At 35.3% G+C, this 21,001-nt stretch overlaps 2 protein-coding genes across 4 annotated transcripts in view; one reads left to right on the top strand and one right to left on the bottom strand.

Annotated features, from left to right (window-relative positions):
* Window positions 1–21,001, bottom strand: part of C7H2orf88 (chromosome 7 C2orf88 homolog) — a 58,394-nt gene that overhangs the window by 15,069 nt on the left and 22,324 nt on the right. The window lies entirely within an intron of this gene.
* HIBCH (3-hydroxyisobutyryl-CoA hydrolase) overlaps window positions 1–21,001 on the top strand; it is a 49,748-nt gene that overhangs the window by 20,167 nt on the left and 8,580 nt on the right. For all 3 annotated transcript variants that reach the window (XR_008235909.1, XM_052791731.1, XM_052791729.1), the window contains exons 7-12: window positions 5,539–5,617; window positions 10,697–10,842; window positions 11,764–11,850; window positions 13,813–13,871; window positions 14,670–14,751; window positions 20,846–20,965. Coding sequence is in view for 2 of the 3 variants with exons in the window: in XM_052791731.1 (XP_052647691.1) it covers window positions 5,539–5,617; window positions 10,697–10,842; window positions 11,764–11,850; window positions 13,813–13,871; window positions 14,670–14,751; window positions 20,846–20,965 (573 nt within the window). In the remaining variant the exon portion in view is untranslated. The remainder of the gene's footprint in view (window positions 1–5,538; window positions 5,618–10,696; window positions 10,843–11,763; window positions 11,851–13,812; window positions 13,872–14,669; window positions 14,752–20,845; window positions 20,966–21,001) is intronic.

Here is a 21,001-nt window from a genome sequence, read left to right as displayed (position 1 = left end):
AGTAATCAGAAGGAATTCTTGGTAGAAGTTTTTATGTTTGTGTCATGGTTGTTGAGCCGCAGTGTCTGTAGGCCAGACTGGACCATAAGACCAAACTGTTCAGCCTGCTGCTTTTTGCCTTGGAGGAGCCAACATACATGGAAAGAGAGGACGTGAAACTGCAGGCACTCAATCCCTGCTGCGGAGGCATGTGTTTAACTGCCACCATGGCTTCTGTATGCTCTGTCAGGTGGGATCACAACACTAGTATGGGTGCTCACCAGCAGAAGACAGGATCAGTCCCTGCAGATCACACAGGGCAAAAATACGGCTGTTGCAGATAACTACCCCAATAAAAATGGTTTGAGATCATTGATAAGATTTGGCTGGTAGCAGAACAATCAAAACAGGGCTTTTAAAAATTCAATATAAATTCTCTTGATAAAGGACACTCATTGTAGCAGTACTGGTGCACAGAATGGCCTATGTATTTTCTTTCCCAAGTTTTACTGTAAGAAGAACCTGACCTAAATGATTACTATTAATATAGTTGGATCAAATTTGTTTAAATAATTAGGGGTCAGGACAACAAGACTGAAACATCAGATATTTTTACAGATAATCTATCTCCAGTCAGCTCATTGTGCTTCTGTATGTCTGTAGGAATTTGGACTGAGACTCCCTAACATGTAATCAGTATGTGGAAATTAATATTTTATATTTAAATTATATCACATTAGCATTACATGTTTTAAAATACACACTAAATGATTGAAAAGTTCACAAAAAGCACTGTTTTTTAATGATATTTTTTTAAATACTTGTATAGAGTTGATTTATATGTCATCAACCAAAGAAAGTGATATTCTTAGTCCAAATTGATCTGTTATGCTGCATTGTTCTGGGTCACCAAGTCATCTTGTCTGTTAGTATCTACAGATGAAAATGGATTATACTGTTTGGAGTGGTCCATAACATTAACGATGAACAAAGATTAATTTTGATTCAGTTTAAGATTTGCTGTGTCTGGATGCAGGGTAATGCTCTTACATCAGTGATTTTTGATCTAACATAGCTATAAGCTCCTGCTGCTTCCTGAATCAATTCCACTCGCTTACTTTCCCAGCTAATGCTTTTGAAAACATTTTTCCTGCACCTTGGCTATTTTTACACATCTGTATTCAGATATATTTGCCCTTTGTTGTGTTATGCTCAGTTTGTTTGTTGATTGCCACATTTCTTTTGTGGTTCTAGCCCTACCAGGAACTGTATTCTCATGCAGTTAAAAATGAGTGTAATCATTGGATGTGCAGTTACAACAGGAGTTTCACTGCAGACAATATTAATATTGGTATTATCATAAAATTGTTTGCTTGAACAGCTAAAAATTCTTTATCATCCTAGTGAAGATGGTACAAGCAACATTCCTGAAGACCTCTTCTGTTTGTATTTCTTTTATTCTGTCGCTTATGCTTTCCTAGGCAGTGATTCCTTTACAGTCTGAGTTCGGTTATTTAGTAAATAGACAAGCATGATTTATGGTTTTACTGTGACACAGATCTACTTTTCTGTATGTGAACAGATGTTTATGTGTGTCATTCAGGAAGGGCGTATTTATTTTGCTTTGTATGGTTCTCTGTTGTGGTGGCCCTCAATTTCTTAATAACTTCCCTAAATGTGATGAGTTCTCTGATTTACTAATATGGGTCATTCTCAATTTAAGATAATACAGCCCTCTGGCTACAACGTCTAAGATTTATAGTAGCTGTATTCCATTTCTTCATCTATCAGTAATTTGCACTTTGTTTTTCATTAGAAAAATACTTTTAATAAGGTTCTGTATTCATCATGAGAAAAAAATGGAAATCAATGATAAATTTTCTATACACAGTCGCATGACTTTTGAAATATGGCATTGAGTAGGAAATCACGTGTATGGGAAGTAAAATTCAGATACTCTACTGGCTTTTTCAGAAGCTTGTTGCGGAATTCAGACCAAAGTGTCTATAATACTATGTGCCTCCTTGAGGTGCACTGAGTCTAATAGTTGAGTTGTAACACACTGTTTTTAAGATTAATATCTTAATATCCATGTAGTAATAAAACTGTAATTTGTAACCAAACACCTTCATAGCCAATCTATCTCCAGTAATACATTGTCAGACCACCATTTGTGCTCTATGTTTTTGATTAATTCATATATAAACCCCACAGAAAGGTTGTTTAAATTGATTCTTGTTAATTTCTTAACTCCTCAACTTCTAGTCTCATTCTTTAAGTATCCTTTACAAAATTCAAACGTTCAGCTGTCAGTGGAAAAAAAACTTTCATGCCAGTATTAAGATAAACTATCTGGATTAGAAAACAAGCCTGATTCACCATAGGAATCTATTATCCTGGAAAAGTCTGAAGGAAGGCATTAGCTTTAGTATATATTTTAAGATGATGAAAGGTAGGACCAACAGTGCAGGATACAGTGTATTTTAATAAAGACATTATAGCATCAAGACTTACATGTGTAAATGCTGGGACTATTTGGTGAAGTGAGCACAGCCCAACTGCAGGTATTTTAATAGTATGAATGACCTCCTAGGTGGGGCTCCAGCTGTGTAAGTTTTCAGTAAAGTTTAAAAAAAAATAAATTACAAAATCCAGAAACAGAGGGGGAATGCACTTAGACTTCTGACTGGAAAAGTTCATTCTTTACGCAGGATACTATTAAACTAATAAGCATCTGTCCTCTGTATTAGATGGAGAAGGTTAAACACATACAGGGAATGTGTTAAAATAACCATTTAGGAAGTTGTAAACAAACATATGAAAGCATATGATCACCAGTTTAATAAATTACTGGGGTTTGTACCCTCAAAGCATTAACTCATTTTTCTCTCCTAATTTTATCTTAATGTTGGATTATTTAGAAATTATCTTCAAAGAAGTAAGGACATATTTGCACCATTTTCGTTATAATGGATAAGAAGAAAATACAGTTTTAGTCTTTTAAATATATATCTGAAATTAAGCTTTTATCTATACTATAAAACTTCAAGCTATCTAGAAAACTAATCCAATTATGGCTTAAGCACTTGAGAAAGTGAAATCTGATTTAATTACTTCTTTCAAAAGAGAATTACCTCTTTCAACTTTTTATTATTAAAACTCTACAGTTACTTTTATCACTATAAACAAAACAAGCTTAGAAGAGAAGCTTTCTTCATGGAGTTCACACTCTAGTCCTTGTTACTTAATATTCAAGCTGAAAATTTGAGTCCTTAAACAAACTTCTGATTGTCTAGAAAATAAACCAGAAAAATGCTTTATGACAGATAGTATTTGTATTCTTAGATGCAGGATTAGAAAAAAATAAGCATTAGAAAGAGCAAAATGGGCATGATTTCTTTTAATTTCATTATCTTTATAAAAAGGTTGTCGTTGCTGAACATGCATAAAAATAACAGCAGTCTTTACCAAATGCAGTGAAAATGTGCTGTTATGATATATAAAAAGGTTGGAAGTGATGAAGTCACATTTCCATTTCATTTAAGAGTTTTAGAGCTGTTTTAGGAGTGAATGTAGCTTTACATGTAGCTTTGCATTTGCAAGAGAACTAAATACAGGGCCATTGCCCTTACTGCTGCTCAAATGAGATCTACAGCCTCTGACCAGTCCTCAAATGAAAGGGCTGAAGGACAGATAAGGGATGAGACATAGGATTGGACCCTATACAAATAAGATTCGGGTATTTGCTCAAATCCCATTTGCCTCCTTGAAACAGCAGTACTTCATGTGTATAGATTTGGCTTAGTCTCTGGATATAAAATGAAGTATGATATCTAGTTACCTTAAGTGTCCATTTTTCAGGAAATTAGACTGGAATCTTAAAAACTTCATACATCTATATTAAAACCCAACACTGGCAGATATTAATTTTACAGCAAAACCTTGAAGGTGTTTTCAAATTTAGTCATGTATCGCCCTAATGGAACAAGCAGTCACAATTAATTTCTTGCTGGGCAGAATTGTAAGAGAGGCCAGGGAAGAATGTGTGAGAATGGTGTGAAGAAATGGATGTAATTTTTATTAAATTGAGATAATTTTTTAAAATTTTAATGTAAAACGCACCCAAAGATCTCTGTAGATAAGCAAAATAAAAAAGATGTTCTACTACATTCTACTCTTCCCTTAAAAGCCTATCAGATATATAATGCAGGTCCAAGCAAGTATCACCCAATTAATCCCAGTGTTTTTGATGGAAAGTATGAAATACTGTGAAGACGTTTGTGAAGACTAGTAGCCTTAGCTGGGTAAAGTGCCATTTTTCTAGTATCTAAACAATTATAAATGTTACTTAAAAATCTATTACATCTTCACCAGACACTGACTTCTTTTGGCCAATGATATTTAAGATATCTTAGTTCTAACAGAAAAATTGGATGGATAGAATGACTAAGCAAAGGGAAATTTAACAGTGAGGAAAGAAAGTAAGCTGAAACAGTGGAAAGGAAGAGAGAAAAAATATTTATATGAAGAAGCTTCTTCTGAAATACTTAGTAGCGGGTTTTGTCTCCAGGTAGGTTCTAACACACATTTCTATTGACACGTATCATGTAGATAAGCTTTGACAAGTGAGACTTCTTTACCCATATGTTGTGGTTGTGCCCAGTAATCCAAATATTCTTGGATTACTTCAAATATTATTAATAATTAATAGTAACTTTGTCAGATAACCATTTTTCTTTAAAATTGTCAGTTTGCCTCTTGAACATTTATCTAAATTAAATTAATTTTGTGTGAACTGAAAAAATATATTTTTATTGGGCCTTGCTGCTGCTTACTGCCTAAATCAGAAAATATGATAGACAACACCAGGAGCTCTTCTGCTCTTGAGGGAAGTGACACATCAGGAAGGACTGCTAGAGAAGAGGGCCAGGTACTTAGAAATGTGAATTCTATGTCTGACTTGGAGAACAAAAGTCCCCAGGTTAAATAAGTGAGTTTATAACCACATACTTTGAATTTTAATCAATAATGCTGAAAGCTTTTCCTGCTTAAAGTACTTCTGTATTGATAAAATAGGTAATTATCACATTATAAGAATAGTTAATTATTATTTCTTTTAAAAGGGTTATAATTATAACTTTGTGCAATTCATGTATATTCCAAAGTTGGTTTTGTTGGTGGTTTGAAGTATGTGCAAAAATTATAGATGGGGTAACATTATCAAAAGGATGTCAACTCCCTTAGTAGTCTAATTGAGAAAAAGAAAATGGGGTCACTCGTTTCTGTTGCTGTCACTCGTGGGTTAAGTTAATCTCTGTATGACTCATCAGTCTTTTAAAGCATAGAATAGCTATTTCAGCCAAATCATAAAGGTAATATGATTCTTTATTAGTGTTTGAACTGTAAAACGCCTTTTAATATTTTGTTGAGATGTGCATGGTAAATCTAATATTATTTAATTGTAGAGCAAAGCAAGAGGTGTGCTACATAGGATTATGGTTATGATTATTTTTACCAGTAGTTTTATAACTGTGTTCTTTGCTTGTGCTCCATGCATAGGGAGTTGGCCTCTCAGTCCATGGACATTTCCGAGTTGCTACAGAAAAGACACTTTTTGCAATGCCAGAAACAGCAATAGGTAAGTATTTTAACAGATTATCACATGTTAACATGTTTAAAATTTCACTGCTTATGTAATCATGATGAAATGCCTTTGACTGAAAGCAGTGGTGGTAATGAAAGAATTTTAAAAAGGAATTGGAGATGACCATATATGGAAAGTATTTTCTACTATATTAATAGAAATGTATCTGTATTCTGGGAGGTTGATCATTGATGTTCTTAGCCTGGGGTTTACTGTCTATACTGACACAAAGACTGTCAGGATACAATTTTTTAAAAATTGAAGTAGATCTGAGGAACTAAGTCTTTGCTACAGATGTAGACAGATAAAGTCTGAAGATCCCAGTGCAAGTATGTCAACTTTACGTTTGCAACTCAGTATGAGTTGAACTGGCTGTACTACAAGCTTATCTGCAATGTTAATGAGACAGATTTTGAAATTCCAGTTTTTCTTGTAGATTATTAATGTAGACCCATTACAGTTGTGTACAGATTGTGTGCAGGCAAGATCACAGTGTCTTTTTTTTTTTTTAAATAGCAACATGTACCTTGTGTGTTTTCTAATGTTTGATCCTACAGCTTCTTTGTCAACTCTTGAGATGTACAAAAGAAAATGTTGTGTCTCAGAGCTATGTGAAGATGGTGGTATGGCTCAAGAAAAGTCAGTCAGATTAAAGTGAACCCTCCTGTGAAATCATTCACATTTCTCTTCAAGACAATCCTGGCACCAACGTTGAACCTGTTATTGGCTGGCATACATACTCCATTAATGCTTTCAGTAATGTCCAAGTCCTTTCTCCCTGCTTATCAACAATGTTTATGAAGAGTGCTCAAAACCTATAACCTATCCTATGTTTCTCTCCTGCAAAATTTCTAGTTTCTACATCTTTCCAAGGCAAGGCAGCTGAAGGATGATTGCAGTTGTTCTTATCTTTATGTCCTCAAGCAGCAGCATGAGGCTAGTCTGTAATATGTGGCCCTGTTGAACACATTTATTCAGAATAGAGAACCTTATCTGGTGGTTAAACAGCTTAAATGGCACCATGTCTGGTGCTATTAGGTTTCATCTTAGTTTCACCTCAAAGAATTAGTTGTAAGGAGTAGTGACCACTATTTTCTTACAAGGATTTCCAAACAGTAACATAATATTAAAACTAAGAAATAACATTAAAAAAATCAGGACTTGGTTCTGAAGAGAGAATAAAAGTTATAATATTCTGCTTTTGTTGAGAATATTTCAAGTACAATAATGCCATTACAACTAAGGTTAAAACACCCGCTTAGCCAATGATTGGATTTTTGTAGTGCCCCCTGTTAGTAATGCTTAAAAGGTCTAGCATTTTTCATATTTTTAAAGGGTGTCTTGCACATATTATCTAATGTTTATTGCTATCCAGCCTGTGTGAAACATTTCACAAGACTCATTCTAAAATTCCAAAAATATTAAATGAACTGTGTCAAGTCAAAGAAAACATAAACAAGCCCCCAGATATAAGCAAGCTCATTATCATTTTAACTCCTAAAAAAATATTAGAGCAATTCCTGCTAGTTGATAAATGTCATGTAATTTTTCTGAACAATTAAGTTTGGGATGAGAAAAGCAAAAACTATTGCAGCCCTCCAAATATCTTTCTGTGCTGAAGGAAAACTTAGTAAACTAAATAGCTCGAGCATTAATACAACATGAATTTGCTAATCCCCTGAAGTTCATAATCAGTTGTTGTACAAGATACCCATTTGAAAGAAATAATTGTTTTTCGTTTTTTTTAAAACTAAACAGAGAGGTTCTTTGGCATATAAAATTATTCTAATAATAAAGATACCTTCTTCACTTTCTTCTTCAAAGGTAAAGATATGAGTAGTCTTACAATAACAAAAATTACGTACTTTACATACATTTCTTGTGTTGACAAGAACTTATTTAAACTAAAATAGACTGTGAAGACATGTAAAGGAAAAGCTTAGAACTTGCTTAGGAAAGAAAGTAATTAAAACCCTTTTAGGATCTATTAGAAGTAAAACCACTGAAACCTGTTTGGATTTGAGGGCTTAGCTGTTTTGATCTCTGGTGTACGTTTAAAATGTCTAGCTGTCTAGATATTGTATTAATTCATTTTTTCATATGTTCACTTATTTCAGTAAGCATTACACCTTTTCTGTGAAATGAAAACAAAGCATTCATTCAGCTGCTACATTTTCACACAATTATTCTGCATTTATACACAACCATAAATAAAAGGATGTAGATGGATTTGCCACTGTGCAAATAGAAATAAAAGGCAATTCTAGATTGTAGGAGTCTGAAGCTGACATAGATAAGATAAAGCACTGGAAAGCAGCTTAGATGTAGGAGGGTATGGAAAAAACACTGGTGGGAAGAACAAAAGATGAAAGTATATTTTAAGAGGTGGGCTTTAAGGTGGTGGTGTAATAATAGTGGACACTTTCTTATATATCCACCTAAGTTTTTAGTTTTCTGTAAGTCATTTACTAATAAATCTCCAACCACCTCTGCAAGATTAGGTAGCAATGTAGTAGCGCTACCTTTATCTTATGCTTGGCAACTGCAGAGTTTCACAATTGGGATTACAGTGAAGGGTCTTGCATCTGTCTCAGAGCACAGACTGCAAGTCAGCATTACAGGCATAGGCTTTTATCCTGGTCAGCCCAGCAGACATTCAGTTCTTTTATTTAAGTAGGGATTTGAGAAATAATTGGTCAATGCTATCAAAAAGAAAAAAAAAATCAAATATATGGAATTCATTAAGAGAAACCCAGCAGCAAGCAGAAACATATGGGAAGCATTACTGAGAGAATTCGGAGGAATATGTAGAACAGGGACAAGAGGAGTAAAATTATAAGGAAGACAGGGTCCTTGAAAAGGATACAGTAGAAGCTACAGCAGACTATGTTTATGCAATCAAGTAAGTTTAAAGTAGATTAGTTACACCTTCACTAATCCTTTTTGAAAATTCCTTAATAATTAAAGAAACCATTCAATTTAGTTTTATTTGCCTCTAAAGCAACTTAAGCTAATCAACATCATAGTTTATTTAGAACTAATTTCCCTGTGTATGGCCATGTGGAAGGGCCCTATAGATCCCAAGAGGAAGATGGCTTTTCCTCTGGAAACTTACTGGAGCATGGGGAGAATAGTACTTCAGCATCACTATGTTAATTACAGCAAAGAGGAAAAGGTTGTTGCTGTTGCAATCCCGGTGGATGAGGAGAAAAATGTAATTGCCTTTTTGCTTTGGAGGGCATTTGTACGAGAAGTTTCATTTTGAAATGAGGGATTTTTCTGCAGTAATAGGATATCCAAGGGGAGACAGATGAACAGAAACATAAAACTAAATGACAGTCTTGGCATCGACATTATAGATATGATGGCTCAAACTGAGAAGGTAAAATGCAGAGTAGACTATTCAGAATGGGAGTACAGATGAAAAAGAAGGTAAGTGATGAATTGGGGTTAATACAGCTTAGGGCTTTTAAAGGGTGCCAACAAGACATTCAGCATTTTAGGAGAAGAGCTGTATGTCTGTGGGATGAGGAATAAATCAGTTAATGGCAACACACACATCAGTGGGAATGGGAACAGAATACTACAACTATAACTGATAGGAAGTAGTTCCTAAAACCAACTTTGTGATGTATTAGAGTCAGCAGAACTAAGAGAGGACCAAGAAGCAACCACAAGAAAAGCTGAGAGATGGGCAAGAGAGAACATAAGGCAGTGTGAACTGTAAAGATTATTGGGAAAACACTGAAGAGAAGCCATCTGTAAGAAATCTCCCCTTGATTCCGTCCAAGGGGGAGGAATATTCAGGGACCACTAATTTCCCACATCTGAAAGTACTTGTAATAGGGTCTTTCTCTAATACATACATTGGCTCTTTTGTGACTGAAAGCTTTTACTTGTGAGTGAAAAATTACCACCTTCTGTCAGAACCCCATTTAAACTCCTTATGTACATCTTAATCTTCCCAGTTAATATCTCTGCTTTGGCAAGTGTTTTCTGAGTTTCTTATTGGTCATTTGTATTCTTTATTTATTTTCATGCTTCATTTATTCTCTCAAAGTGGAAAAAAAAAAAACCCCAACACCACACCTTTAATTTCTTCAAAACACTTTCAGTTTCATGAATGCCCTATTGGTGATTATTTTGAAGTAGTAACTGGACACTGCTTCTTTCCATTTTGATTTCTGAGACTGACACAGCTAAGCTTAAGTTTTCTTAAGTTTAAGTATGTTAAAAGTTACAATAAGCATTTGAATTTATTTTGTAGGTGATTAATGTATATAACTGAATAAGGTAGATACTGACAAAGTGATGATTTTAAATATTTAAACTTTGATAAAAGTAGTTATATATTTTTCAATTACAACTTTAAAGTCTTATAAATTTTATTCAGAGCTTTGAATTTTTAAAAATTACCCTACTCTGTAGATTTAAAAAAAAAAAATAAATGTAAGACAGTCACTAAACTGGGAAGTTTTGTAATTTTTTTTAAATTGCAGGTTAGTCATAGTCCCGTCAAAGAGCCAGGTATTAGGTCAGCATCTCATGCCTCCACCTTCAGGAACACCCTGGCAATATTGTTGATCTATTAATGAATTCTTAGCCCCCAAATTGGTTCAAACGTGGCTGTGCAAGAGGCACTTCATCATTGTTTGATATTTTTATTGTAATAAAAGATTGCAGAGAAAAAACAGCATCCAATTTGAGTTTGTACAAATTATTTCACAATTCTGTTCTGTTCACTTCTGTTTTTTGCTGAGAGCACACTTGATTCTTCAGGCATCTAAAAATGTCTCAAGTTGTTGGCAAATAGAATGAACACTATTGTCTGGTATATGTTTGTAAATTATGTGCCAGTGGAAAGGATATTTTGGAAGGTGTTCAAGAGTTTGCTTTTAGGAAGGGTTTTGATGACAGAGAAATAATCAAACCAAGTCAAGGAGAAACTTGGGCAAGAGAGCCATGCCTAAGTCAGGGAGATGAAAGTGAGACAAGAAGAAATAGCTACTAAGTTACATGCATGATTAGGACAAGTTCTCCCTTCACATTTTTGTTTTGTTTTGTTTATTACAGGCCTTTTTCCTGATGTAGGTGGAGGATATTTCTTGCCAAGACTATCAGGAAAGATTGGCTATTACCTTGCACTAACAGGATTTAGGCTGAAAGGAAGAGATGTCCTAAAAGCTGGCATCGCTACACATTTTGTAGAATCTGAAAAGGTAAGCTGCTAACCAGTGCTAGCAAGTGTGCAGCCTACAGCCATAATGACAAGTTTGAGTTGTGTAGCACACCAATATACTTTTACCAACTTGAGTGTATGCAGAGGCACAATTATATTAGCTGGCCATGCACTGTGAACAGGGATCGTTAAGATACTCTCAAGCTGTCATTATAACACTTGCCAGCTAGTGACAGCTTTGCTTGGAAGAGGGAGCAAGTGTTGCTGTCTTCATGATTCTACTGTTGAAGGGCATGATTTACTGAGCATAATTGAAGTTGCTTGAAAAATTGTACAATCTAGACAACAGTATCTGAAATTAGAGATTATTTATACAGCTGCAAAGTTTTTAATCTAGGTTAACACTCCATTAATGTGTTCTTTATCAGTCTTCTTAACAGATATCCTATTTGTTTCTTACAGTGGCTGCAAGAAAGTGTAAAAATTAGTATATTTGATAAAGTCAGAGTCATAATGTTCCAGTAACTTGCACGGACATAAGTGAAGGAGACACAATGACTTGCTTGCTTTCTCTGTGTAAAGACCCATGACTGTCATTGTGGAGCTAGTTAGATACCATTTTGAGCATAGCATGGTTGCCAGGCTCCTGCTCTTTCCTGTCAGACTGTTGTAGGCTGGCTTTACCTGCTGCAGCTGTAGCACTGCATTCGGTGTCTGCTTGGGAAGCAGAGTTCTTTGCTGATCACTGCAGACATAATTAAATCCAGATGGTTCAATCCTGAAGAGTGAACTCTGGCTCCTTGTATTGTTTACTTGCTACCTCTAAGATCTGTCTGAAAGTTGGGGGGGATAGGGGGGTGTTTATATACATATATACTATATAGTACTGTTACCATAGCAGTAATAATCAAAGTAGTACATTTTGTTTTACTTGCTTTTAATTAAATCTTGTTTTTAATAGCTACCTGCCTTAGAGAAAGACCTGATAGCACTGAAATCTCCTTCAACAGAAAATATTGCAGACTTATTGAACTCTTACCATGTGAAGGTAATCTGATCAGTTACTGAAATCAAGCAGAATTGTTAAATATATGTAAATACATATTCTTTTTTATCCATGCTAATGATCATTTGTTCTATGGTTAAAAAAATAATAGGTTTCCAAACTCTTTGCACTCCATAAAATACTAATTTGAAGCTCTAATGCCTACAGTCGTCAAAATTTAAATTTAAAAGTCTTTCTTCACTTCTTTTTTCATTTTGGATACCCCTCAAATTCCGACTGTGATCAGCTCGCTCTCTTTCTATGTGTGTATGTAAGTTTCCAGCCAGTAGCATGGTGATGCAGAAAATAATACTGCAGCTTAATTTTTCCCCTGTTACTCTTGGATTTCTAGCATGCTTTGCAGAAGGCAAAATAGATAGCCACTAGCAGACTGGGAGTTGTACATGATGGCAAGTGCAATCTGGGAAGTTAGCCTGAAATTCAGGGATTCTGACGAACACAAATGACAGGGGTAGAACTATTGGCCTAGTCCAGAGGCTGCAGGAGTTATCGTGCCCGTTATTAAATGCTGTGCTGCTCACTTGAAGTGGATGGTATGTTTCCATCCTAGAAACTTTCTCTTTATCGACCTGAAGAAATATTTTGCTAGCTTGATGCATTTGATGTAAATTTTAGCATTATTTTGATGCAGACCATCTGCAGTCCAGATTTGAAGCCTGAATTTAAAGGTTCAAGTTGTTCCTTTAATTTCCCAAATATTTTATATGTTTGTAACCTTGAGATAATTGAAAGACTGTGAATAAGCACTGCAGTTATCAATAGGGTAAGCATTAGCAAAGCGCAGATACATTGTAGAGAAAGCATCTGAGGTCTTAAAGCAGTATTTTCAGGGGGAGAAAGATGCTGTTTTCCCAGTGGGCAAACCCATAGTTCTCTGTTGTGATTTTTGGAGGTGAATGTAACTGTATTGTTAATATATAATCAGTATTTGCATTAGCCCTATGTAACAATGGGCGTGAAAATAAAAGGTTTTGGCTTTACAATCAGGTTAGTCAGTAGCTATTTTAGCTGTTTTGATGTGCATTGTAATTTTATTTCAAAAGAAAGGAAAATTCTGGAGTCAAATCATGATTCAATATATTCAGTCAATCTAAGTTTTACTCCCCAGTTGTTTGGCTTTAAAATGAGCAGTGCCTACTCTTGTTACTTCTGTTTTGGAATTACTAAGTTCATATATAAAGATTAATTAGAAAAATAAATGGGATAAGCTAATTTACATAGTAGTGCTGATTATTTTGACAAAATAGAAAGCTATGAAATAGGAGTGACTATGTGTTTCAGTATACCACGTTACAAGATGACACCGAATGGAAAAGGAAGCTGTGTATTTTTAGTTACCAGAGCTGAAATGACAGGGAACCTCTCTCAGCTTCAGTGCTGTTACTGAAACATCTGCTTATGCCCTAAACCCCTTAATGCCAGAAGATATGAAACAGTTGACAGCCTCTCCACATAAGGCCAACAGATCTTTCATGCTCTTTAGCTAAGTAAAATTTTGTAAAGTGACAGTGAAAAGATAAGGAAGAGAAATGCATTTTTTTGTCTTTTTTTTTTTTTAAATACATATATACATGCCTGTATTTTTTTTTTAAGATAATCAAACTTTTTTTTTTTAAACATTCTCAGGTTTTTGAGTTGATGTATCTACACTGGCTTTCTTAACATATTTGATAGAAAGTTATTGATAGAATAATCATGATTACTTGTGTACAAGATAACCACCCAGTCAAATATGCGTGATATCTTTAACATTCACAAGATAAAGTGACAAGTTCATTTATACACACTGCAAAATTGTAATTCATTAAAAATCTCAGTGTCTTATGAATATTAAATGTTCATTTATAATATTATATTTCTGTAACACAAGTCATTGGAATTTTTCAGCAATAAGCTTTTCAGTCTAAAATAACCAAGTAAAATATGTATTTGCTTCTTAAATAGAGCAAAGTTGATCAAGAAAAGGAGTTTGTACTTGATGAACATATGGAGAAGATTAACAGGTATTCAGCAATTTTTCCTCTTTTTTATTCTTTTGGATAGAGAATATGAAGTTAAATCCTGTAACAGTTTGAGTGTTCCACAGATAAGGTGATAGAAATGACATTCAAGTCAGTCATTTAAACTTTTTTGTCTTTAGGGAGCTTTATTTGAAGCTCATTAAATATTTCACTCATCAGTATTTTAAATACTTGAGCATATTTGCCTGATTCATACATCATTATATTAAGCAACTACCCTATGGCACATTAAAATGAACATTTTCTATAGAAATTGGATGGGGATTTGTGAGAGTAATTGTTCAGTTGGACAGGAAATGTTGCATAGTGCATTTACTCATTGGTATAAGGCCATTTGTATGATTGTTTGGAACTTCTGTATTTCAGAAAGGGAAGGATAAATAAGTGAGAGTGATAAGCAGCAGCTAAAACTCCTGAAGAACGATGGCAGTAACTAAGTTCAGAGATGACAGATGTTGACACCAAACCAGTAGAATGGAGCTGATAGCTAAAGATTTGAAGTGTTATAAAAATACAGATAAGACCAATGATAGTAATTAAAGTTTCTCTATAAATATCAGAGTTTGTAAGTGAGGTTTATTGAAATGCTAGAGATTTGTAAAGGAAGAGGAGATGCCTGTCAACTGAATTACTTAAACATGAACAACAGAGAACACATTGCTAAGAAAAGCCAAATCAGCTGGTTACACTCTGTTTCCAATTTCTTTGTTGCTAGCACTTCATATGGAAGAGGAAGGCTGGAGCAGTTAATTCATTTACTAACTTTTCTTTTTCTTTTAGTCTTTTTTCAGCAAATAGTATGGAAGAAATTGTTAGAAAATTAAAGCAAGATGGTTCTCCTTTTGCCATTAAGCAGCTAGAGGTAATGTCTTCTATGTTATTTTTGTTAGATATTTTAAGTCTGGTTCTTTACTTTATCATGGGGCAGACTTTAGTCACCTTATTAACATAACTAATACTACATAACACCCGTAGGATATTGGACCGAGATCCTCAGGTTCTCACATATAGTCCTGTGGGATTGTCAGTAGTTCTACTCAGACAAGAATATTCCTCTGTAAAACCACACAATGTGAATACCATCATATGTTGCATAAAATTATAATCTAGTAAAAAAACAAACTCCCTTTTCCTTTTCCCCTCCCCACGATCAGGGGTATGTTGGTGACAAAGGTTCCTTTTATAGCTTCTCATTTTATTGCCAAGGGTTGGAATAAAACAGTGCCAGAACAATATTGTTCTTTTTTTTTTTTCCCATTCCAGATAATCTCATTTGGGTAAACAGCAAGCAATTTATCATCACAAAGCATTTTTTTATCTTTTTAATGCATTTCTAAGTGTTGGATGTAGTCACTACTCAAAAAATGTACAGTAATACTACCCACATAATACACACTTCAGCCTCAAAAGCAAGAAGCAACTTATGTTCATTTATAAGTAATGTGTGTATTTTCTCTTTTTCCTTTGAAGTATCTGTATTCAGGTGCCTTGTAAAAGTTTGTCTTGGAGCTATTAAAATATTACTTACAATTGGATAGAACACAAGCATTTCTCCAACAAAAGCTTTCTTTTAACTTTAGTTACAGCTCACAGAAGAAATCCTGCTCTTGTAATAAAATAAAAACATCCACCATCTTTGGACTTTCATTTGAGCAGAAGGAATATAATTTTATAATGTAGTATCATTTACATTAGGCATCTTGTCCCAGATAGAGATACATTTTTGGTTTTAGTTTTTAATTAAAGATTTAACATTTTGTCACTGGAACTCTCAAACAGTTTTTGAGAAAGAAAGTTTTAAAATTATCTTTGTGCCAATCAGTACGCCTAGTACACTGCAGGAAGTTTAGCGTATGTATTACAAAAGCAGAACTGAATGAAAGAGAAGGCTAATTTTTTTTGCCCGCTTGTATTCAAATTTCATTGAATAAATTGGTCAAATGAGGTAGTGCCAGAATAATCATTTTATGTGTTTGTAGACCTGAATTCTACTATAGGCTACGATCATGGTTTTCTCCCCAACTATATAGGCTGTATGATTCAGTTCTTCGCTTTTTCCCTATGTTATAGGTGGCAGGGAAAGTACTTGTATTAAGGTCTGTTGAGACCGATAGCATGTTAATAGCAGTCACTTTTGGTGGCTCTTATTGAGTTACTCGGTATTATTGGTGACTCAGTAATGAGTTACAAGGCAGTATGTTATTTGTAGATTTTATAAAGTTTAATATAATTCTGCAGGGGTATTATATTGATTAGTTGCAGTGGAGGTTGAAAACAATCAAGAATTACTTGCATATACCTTTTCCTAAGTTAATTTCATACAGTTTTATGGCACTTTAAAACATAATCAGACATAGTGGAACATTTTAAAATAGCATATAGCCTTTACAGGGTGCTTTGTTCAAAATACAGTTTCTACTACAAAATATGCAAGGAGTCTGGAAACACTTTGTTACTGAAATATGTTAACTAGACAGTTTGTTCTGCCACATTTGCTCTAGTTACCCGAACCTGCTGAACTTGCTTCCTTCATCTGCAGCCTCATAACTCAGATCTCCCCTACTAAAAAAACAAAGTTCTTGTTCCTTGTTTAGGAGTGTACCTTTGTTTCATATTTTTAATTTAGAACTTAAAACTATGTCATCTACTTCAAAGTTATGATTTCATGTAACTGATTTCTTTTTTTTTTAATTCCTAAACAAAAAAAAAAATGGCTCTTTTGTTGCTTCTTCAGTTTTCTTATTTCATGTCTTTAATAGGACTTTATAACAGCTTTTTTCTTTCTTATGATTCGTAAATGAATGACTGCCCTTGGAGTCAACAGAAGTTCCCGAACAATTGTCTGTTGCCTGTTCTATTGAAGAGATGAGACTATGTTAATGAGTTGCTTCTGTCCATACAGAAATTTGGGGGGGGGGGGGGGGAACCAAACAAAACCAAACACATTTTTTAGCAGATGCAAGGCTTATTAATGTGAACAAGTACTTAAGTTTCAGACAAGTTTCTAACAGCACACATTCTGTACTAAGCAGTAGGATTAAGTAAGCTTGTAGGATCAAATACTTAATTTCTTCTGTGAAAGATCCACAAAACCGAAGAAGGAAAATGCATTTGTGGGGGAAAAAATTTAAAAAGGAATTCAGGTATAAATCTGCCTTTCTCCAGGAAATGCTTGCCAGTTGAACTGGAGGTGCTGTTTTACTAGGGAAGTAGAATTGTAATTAAACTTAATTGTAGCTGGAGGAAGAATGGTAGCTTGCACCCTGGCAGTTGAGCATTTTATACCACCTACAGACAGAGCACTGGCCTGCTGTCACATCGCTCAGAGGAGTGGAGTTCAAAGAACTGGTTAGAGCAGGGAACATGTAGCAAAACCACGACAGTCTGATATTATCAGACATTATCATTGATAGCAGTTTGCTGACTTGTGTGAAGCAAGTCATTTTCCTCATCGGTATTATCACAGTACCAAGAGTACATCCATAGATGATAGTTTCCTGTTACTTTGTGAAACCAAGGTTTTACTTCAGTGTCCAGGTACAGGAACAACAGCATGTTCAAATGATAAATATAGAGACTGTAAAGGATTCAGTGGCAGCAACATGTATGCTTATTTTCTTTGTTTCCCTCTGTATTTATTATGAAATGTATTAGTAAGCCTGTGGAATAAGCCTTAACTGAAAGTCTAATACAAATACCCTAATTTGGAGGTACACCTTAGCACATCCACACCTTGGACGTGCAGATACCTTTTAGTGTTAATAAAATGGAACTACTAGTTCTGCTATAATCCAAGTATGCTGTGAGCTGTGCTATCCCAGGTATCTGGTTCTGTTCAATCTACAGTACTTCTGCTTTTTACTTTCAGAACATGCCTGCTTGGCAGGCTTTCATGTATCTGATACTAAAGTGGTTTGCATGAATAAGAAGAACGTAAAGTTGTTAAAATTCTACTTGAGAATGGCTTCATGATTTAAATCACATTTTTGAGCCCAGTTACAAATAGGTAGAAAGCTAGACTACTAACACACTTTTTGAACTCAAAATATTTTTTAAAACCTTTTATAGCATTACTTTGTTTTCAGGATTTACATGAGCCAAAAAGCTTTAATCTGAGTGACAGAATACCACTTCTAATTGGATGAAGTAAGCATGCGGGGTCAAAATCTGAAAAGCATCAGATGTTTGACTTGGTTTTCACATGATGCTTTCTTATAGCTGTTTTTGGCAGGACAGCACACCTTCTGAGCACTGACACTTCATGATTTAATAGCCTTCATTGTTACTGAATGACTTGTAGTATGGTGCGGAGGACACTGCAGAGACTAAGAATTACAAGACAGCTTGTCTACATCCACTGGTCAGGCTGGGATGCAGATGCTAGCTCCTGAAACTTTAAATGGATATGCAGCAAGTGGGTGTGAGAGATTACAGGAATGAAGCTGGATGGTATCTCGGTAGGGTTGAATTCAAGTAAAGAAGCATTCTGAAACTGTTAGCAGACCAATAAGAGTGATATAACTGTCCTTAAGCAGGTTTCCTGTGATGCTTTGGCTAGGTACTCATATTTTGTCAAAGCTCATCCAGAACCGTTGTTTGGTATGGATGAAAAAAATGCTTTGGTATCTCAGAAAGTAAGTGATGGCTGTCTTCATCTATTGCAAGGGAAGTGATACACTGGACCTCTGGGAGGTTTTTTTTGTTTGTTTTTAAGTTAAAGAAAGCCTCCTTCAAGGACCCTCAGCAGCTCAGGTCAGACGCTTTAATGGGCCTTGGAAACAAAAGATGCAGCCACTATTCCAGCTGTTTTTCTTGTAAGGGACTCCACTGAGTCAGTGCCACTTAATTCAGTCACCTTCTGATAATATCTTTTTGGAATTTGGGTCTATTGCAAATTCAGCTTGTAGCTTTCAGGATCATGTTGAAATCAAGATGGTTTCAAAGAAACTGGAATAGATGTCAAATATTTCTATGAAGACTTCTTTGCATTTTAATACTCCCCACTTCAGCCTATCCTATTTCCTTTTCAGGCTTGTTCCCTAGCACCGATCCCCTCCTCCTCTTTGTACGGATAATTTATTTATAGATACACTGGTGACTCATTTTTCTGCAATTACACCTACCCATTTTCTTGCCTTATTCCTCTTCCTTGAGCTTGATTTATGGCAGTGCCTCCTCCACCTTCAACCTCATTGATATGCCATGATAAGGCGGCTGCTGGATGCACTAGACTAGTTAAGTGCCGTTTTCAGATATTCCCGATTTCAGTGCTTGCTTTGACCAGAAGGAACTCGCCATTACTGTTTCACCTAGGGAGCCATCTGGTTGCACTGTGCATGCCGTTTAACCTGGTCTGAGCAAAGACTTTCTAATCTAGATGACAAAATGTGAAACTCAAAGGAAAAAAGGTCCAGTTCAAAGGTAAAGCCAGCACATTATGGGAAATAAGGGGTCCAGTTAAGAGTTGCTATCCATCTGAGACCTACATAGTGATGTATAGAGGTATAGCTGGTTTCTTTATCCGCTGAAAGGCAGCTCATTGTTAGAGAACTTTACCAGAACTCAGGAAATGTTGACAGTTTGAGCCAGCATTAGTTCTTTCTAAACCAGCTTCTCTCTCAAGCAAAGTGGTCAACATGCAAATAACAGAATGACAGAGCCAGAGCTTTTAAGGTACAATTGCACAGCCTCCTGCTTGTATAGCAATTGCATGTTTTCCAGCTTAACTAGGCAAAATGGGTCACTCCTGTATCAGCTGGTGTCTGGAGAGGGATGAAGAGTAATTGGGAGCAGAAAAAATGTTAATGTTCATGACTGGAAACCTGCCATTTCAGTCTGTGGGTAAGGAGTCTAATGTATACAATGAAAATAATGTAAAGAGGCAAATCCTACCATCTGCCGCTTTTCAGTAGTGGTAAAAGTGTCCTAATTAACAGGAAACGTCTGTTTTACTGTGAATAATACAGAGTTTTCAGTTGAGTTTACAGGGGAAGAAGAGTCTGGTTTAGAGCAAGAAAACAAAGATCAGCAACAATAAGATTTAGCTCCTTTCCCCCACAACCCTGAAAGCTTTAAAGCTCAGTTCTGTTTTCTTTACTAGGTTTTTGTCTTTCTCCCCACCTCCCCCTACTGTTTACTGGCATGCTGTTAATTGAAGGATAGTCATGAGAGCCAGATTTACAGCATTTGTTTGTGTGCCTTGAACAGATCCTGTCTGTTGCATAACATTTATAGCCTGTAGCTCTGTCAAAAGGAGGAGGGCAAGACCTCCAGGCTTCCTATCAGTGGAGCAATGTAGGACTAAATTGCTGCAGTATTTGTTGATCCCAGACAGGAAACCTGGACAAATACGCATTTATATTTGATTTCTTTTAATATTTTTTTTCTTCCACGATTTTCTTCTTAGTATATTGTCTAGTCTTTGCAGAAGATCATAAAGCAACTACTTAAAGTTTGTGACTAATTTCACTATTACCTTACTACTCTGACTATTGTACCAAATAAAACTTAAATGCTGTACAATACTAATATCAGCTACAATATCAGTAACATCTAAGAGCAATTCAGATTATATATATTATATTAAAAAATGGAGTATAATTGCTTGTAACTCTTACCTTCACTTCTCAAAAGAATCTGTTTGGAAACGGCTTTCACACGGCATTAGATTCTCTAGCTAGTAGTAATTTGATCATAAATTATGCAACTTTAGGAGTTCTAGGCTTTCCACAAGTCATGGCATACATCCCAGAGATCTTGCTGATAAAAGTTTATGCAAGTAAGTTCATTTAGTATGACAGCAGGGTGGGAGGGAGCAGGAGGAATAGGTATCACATAAGTAAGCTCAGGGAAAGAGTGCCATCATTTACTTCACAAAGTTTAAAATTCAAAAAAGACAGACTTACAAATGTGTCTAAATTGAAGAGAATAAAAATAATTGTTAATGTCTTCCTCAGACTATTAATAAGATGTCACCTACATCCTTAAAGATGACTCTCAGACAGCTCAGAGAAGGAGCTTCCATGAGCTTACAAGATGTACTCATGATGGAATACAGACTGAGCCAAGCATGCATGGTAAGCAAGCAGCTGAGCCCTTTGTCTCGTTCCAGC

Source organism: Harpia harpyja, chromosome 7, assembly GCF_026419915.1.
Source record: "Harpia harpyja isolate bHarHar1 chromosome 7, bHarHar1 primary haplotype, whole genome shotgun sequence".
Classification (NCBI taxonomy): Eukaryota; Metazoa; Chordata; class Aves; order Accipitriformes; family Accipitridae; genus Harpia; species Harpia harpyja.
The sequence above is the reverse complement of the archived record's forward strand: the minus strand, read 5'-3'. Positions and strand labels throughout refer to the sequence as shown.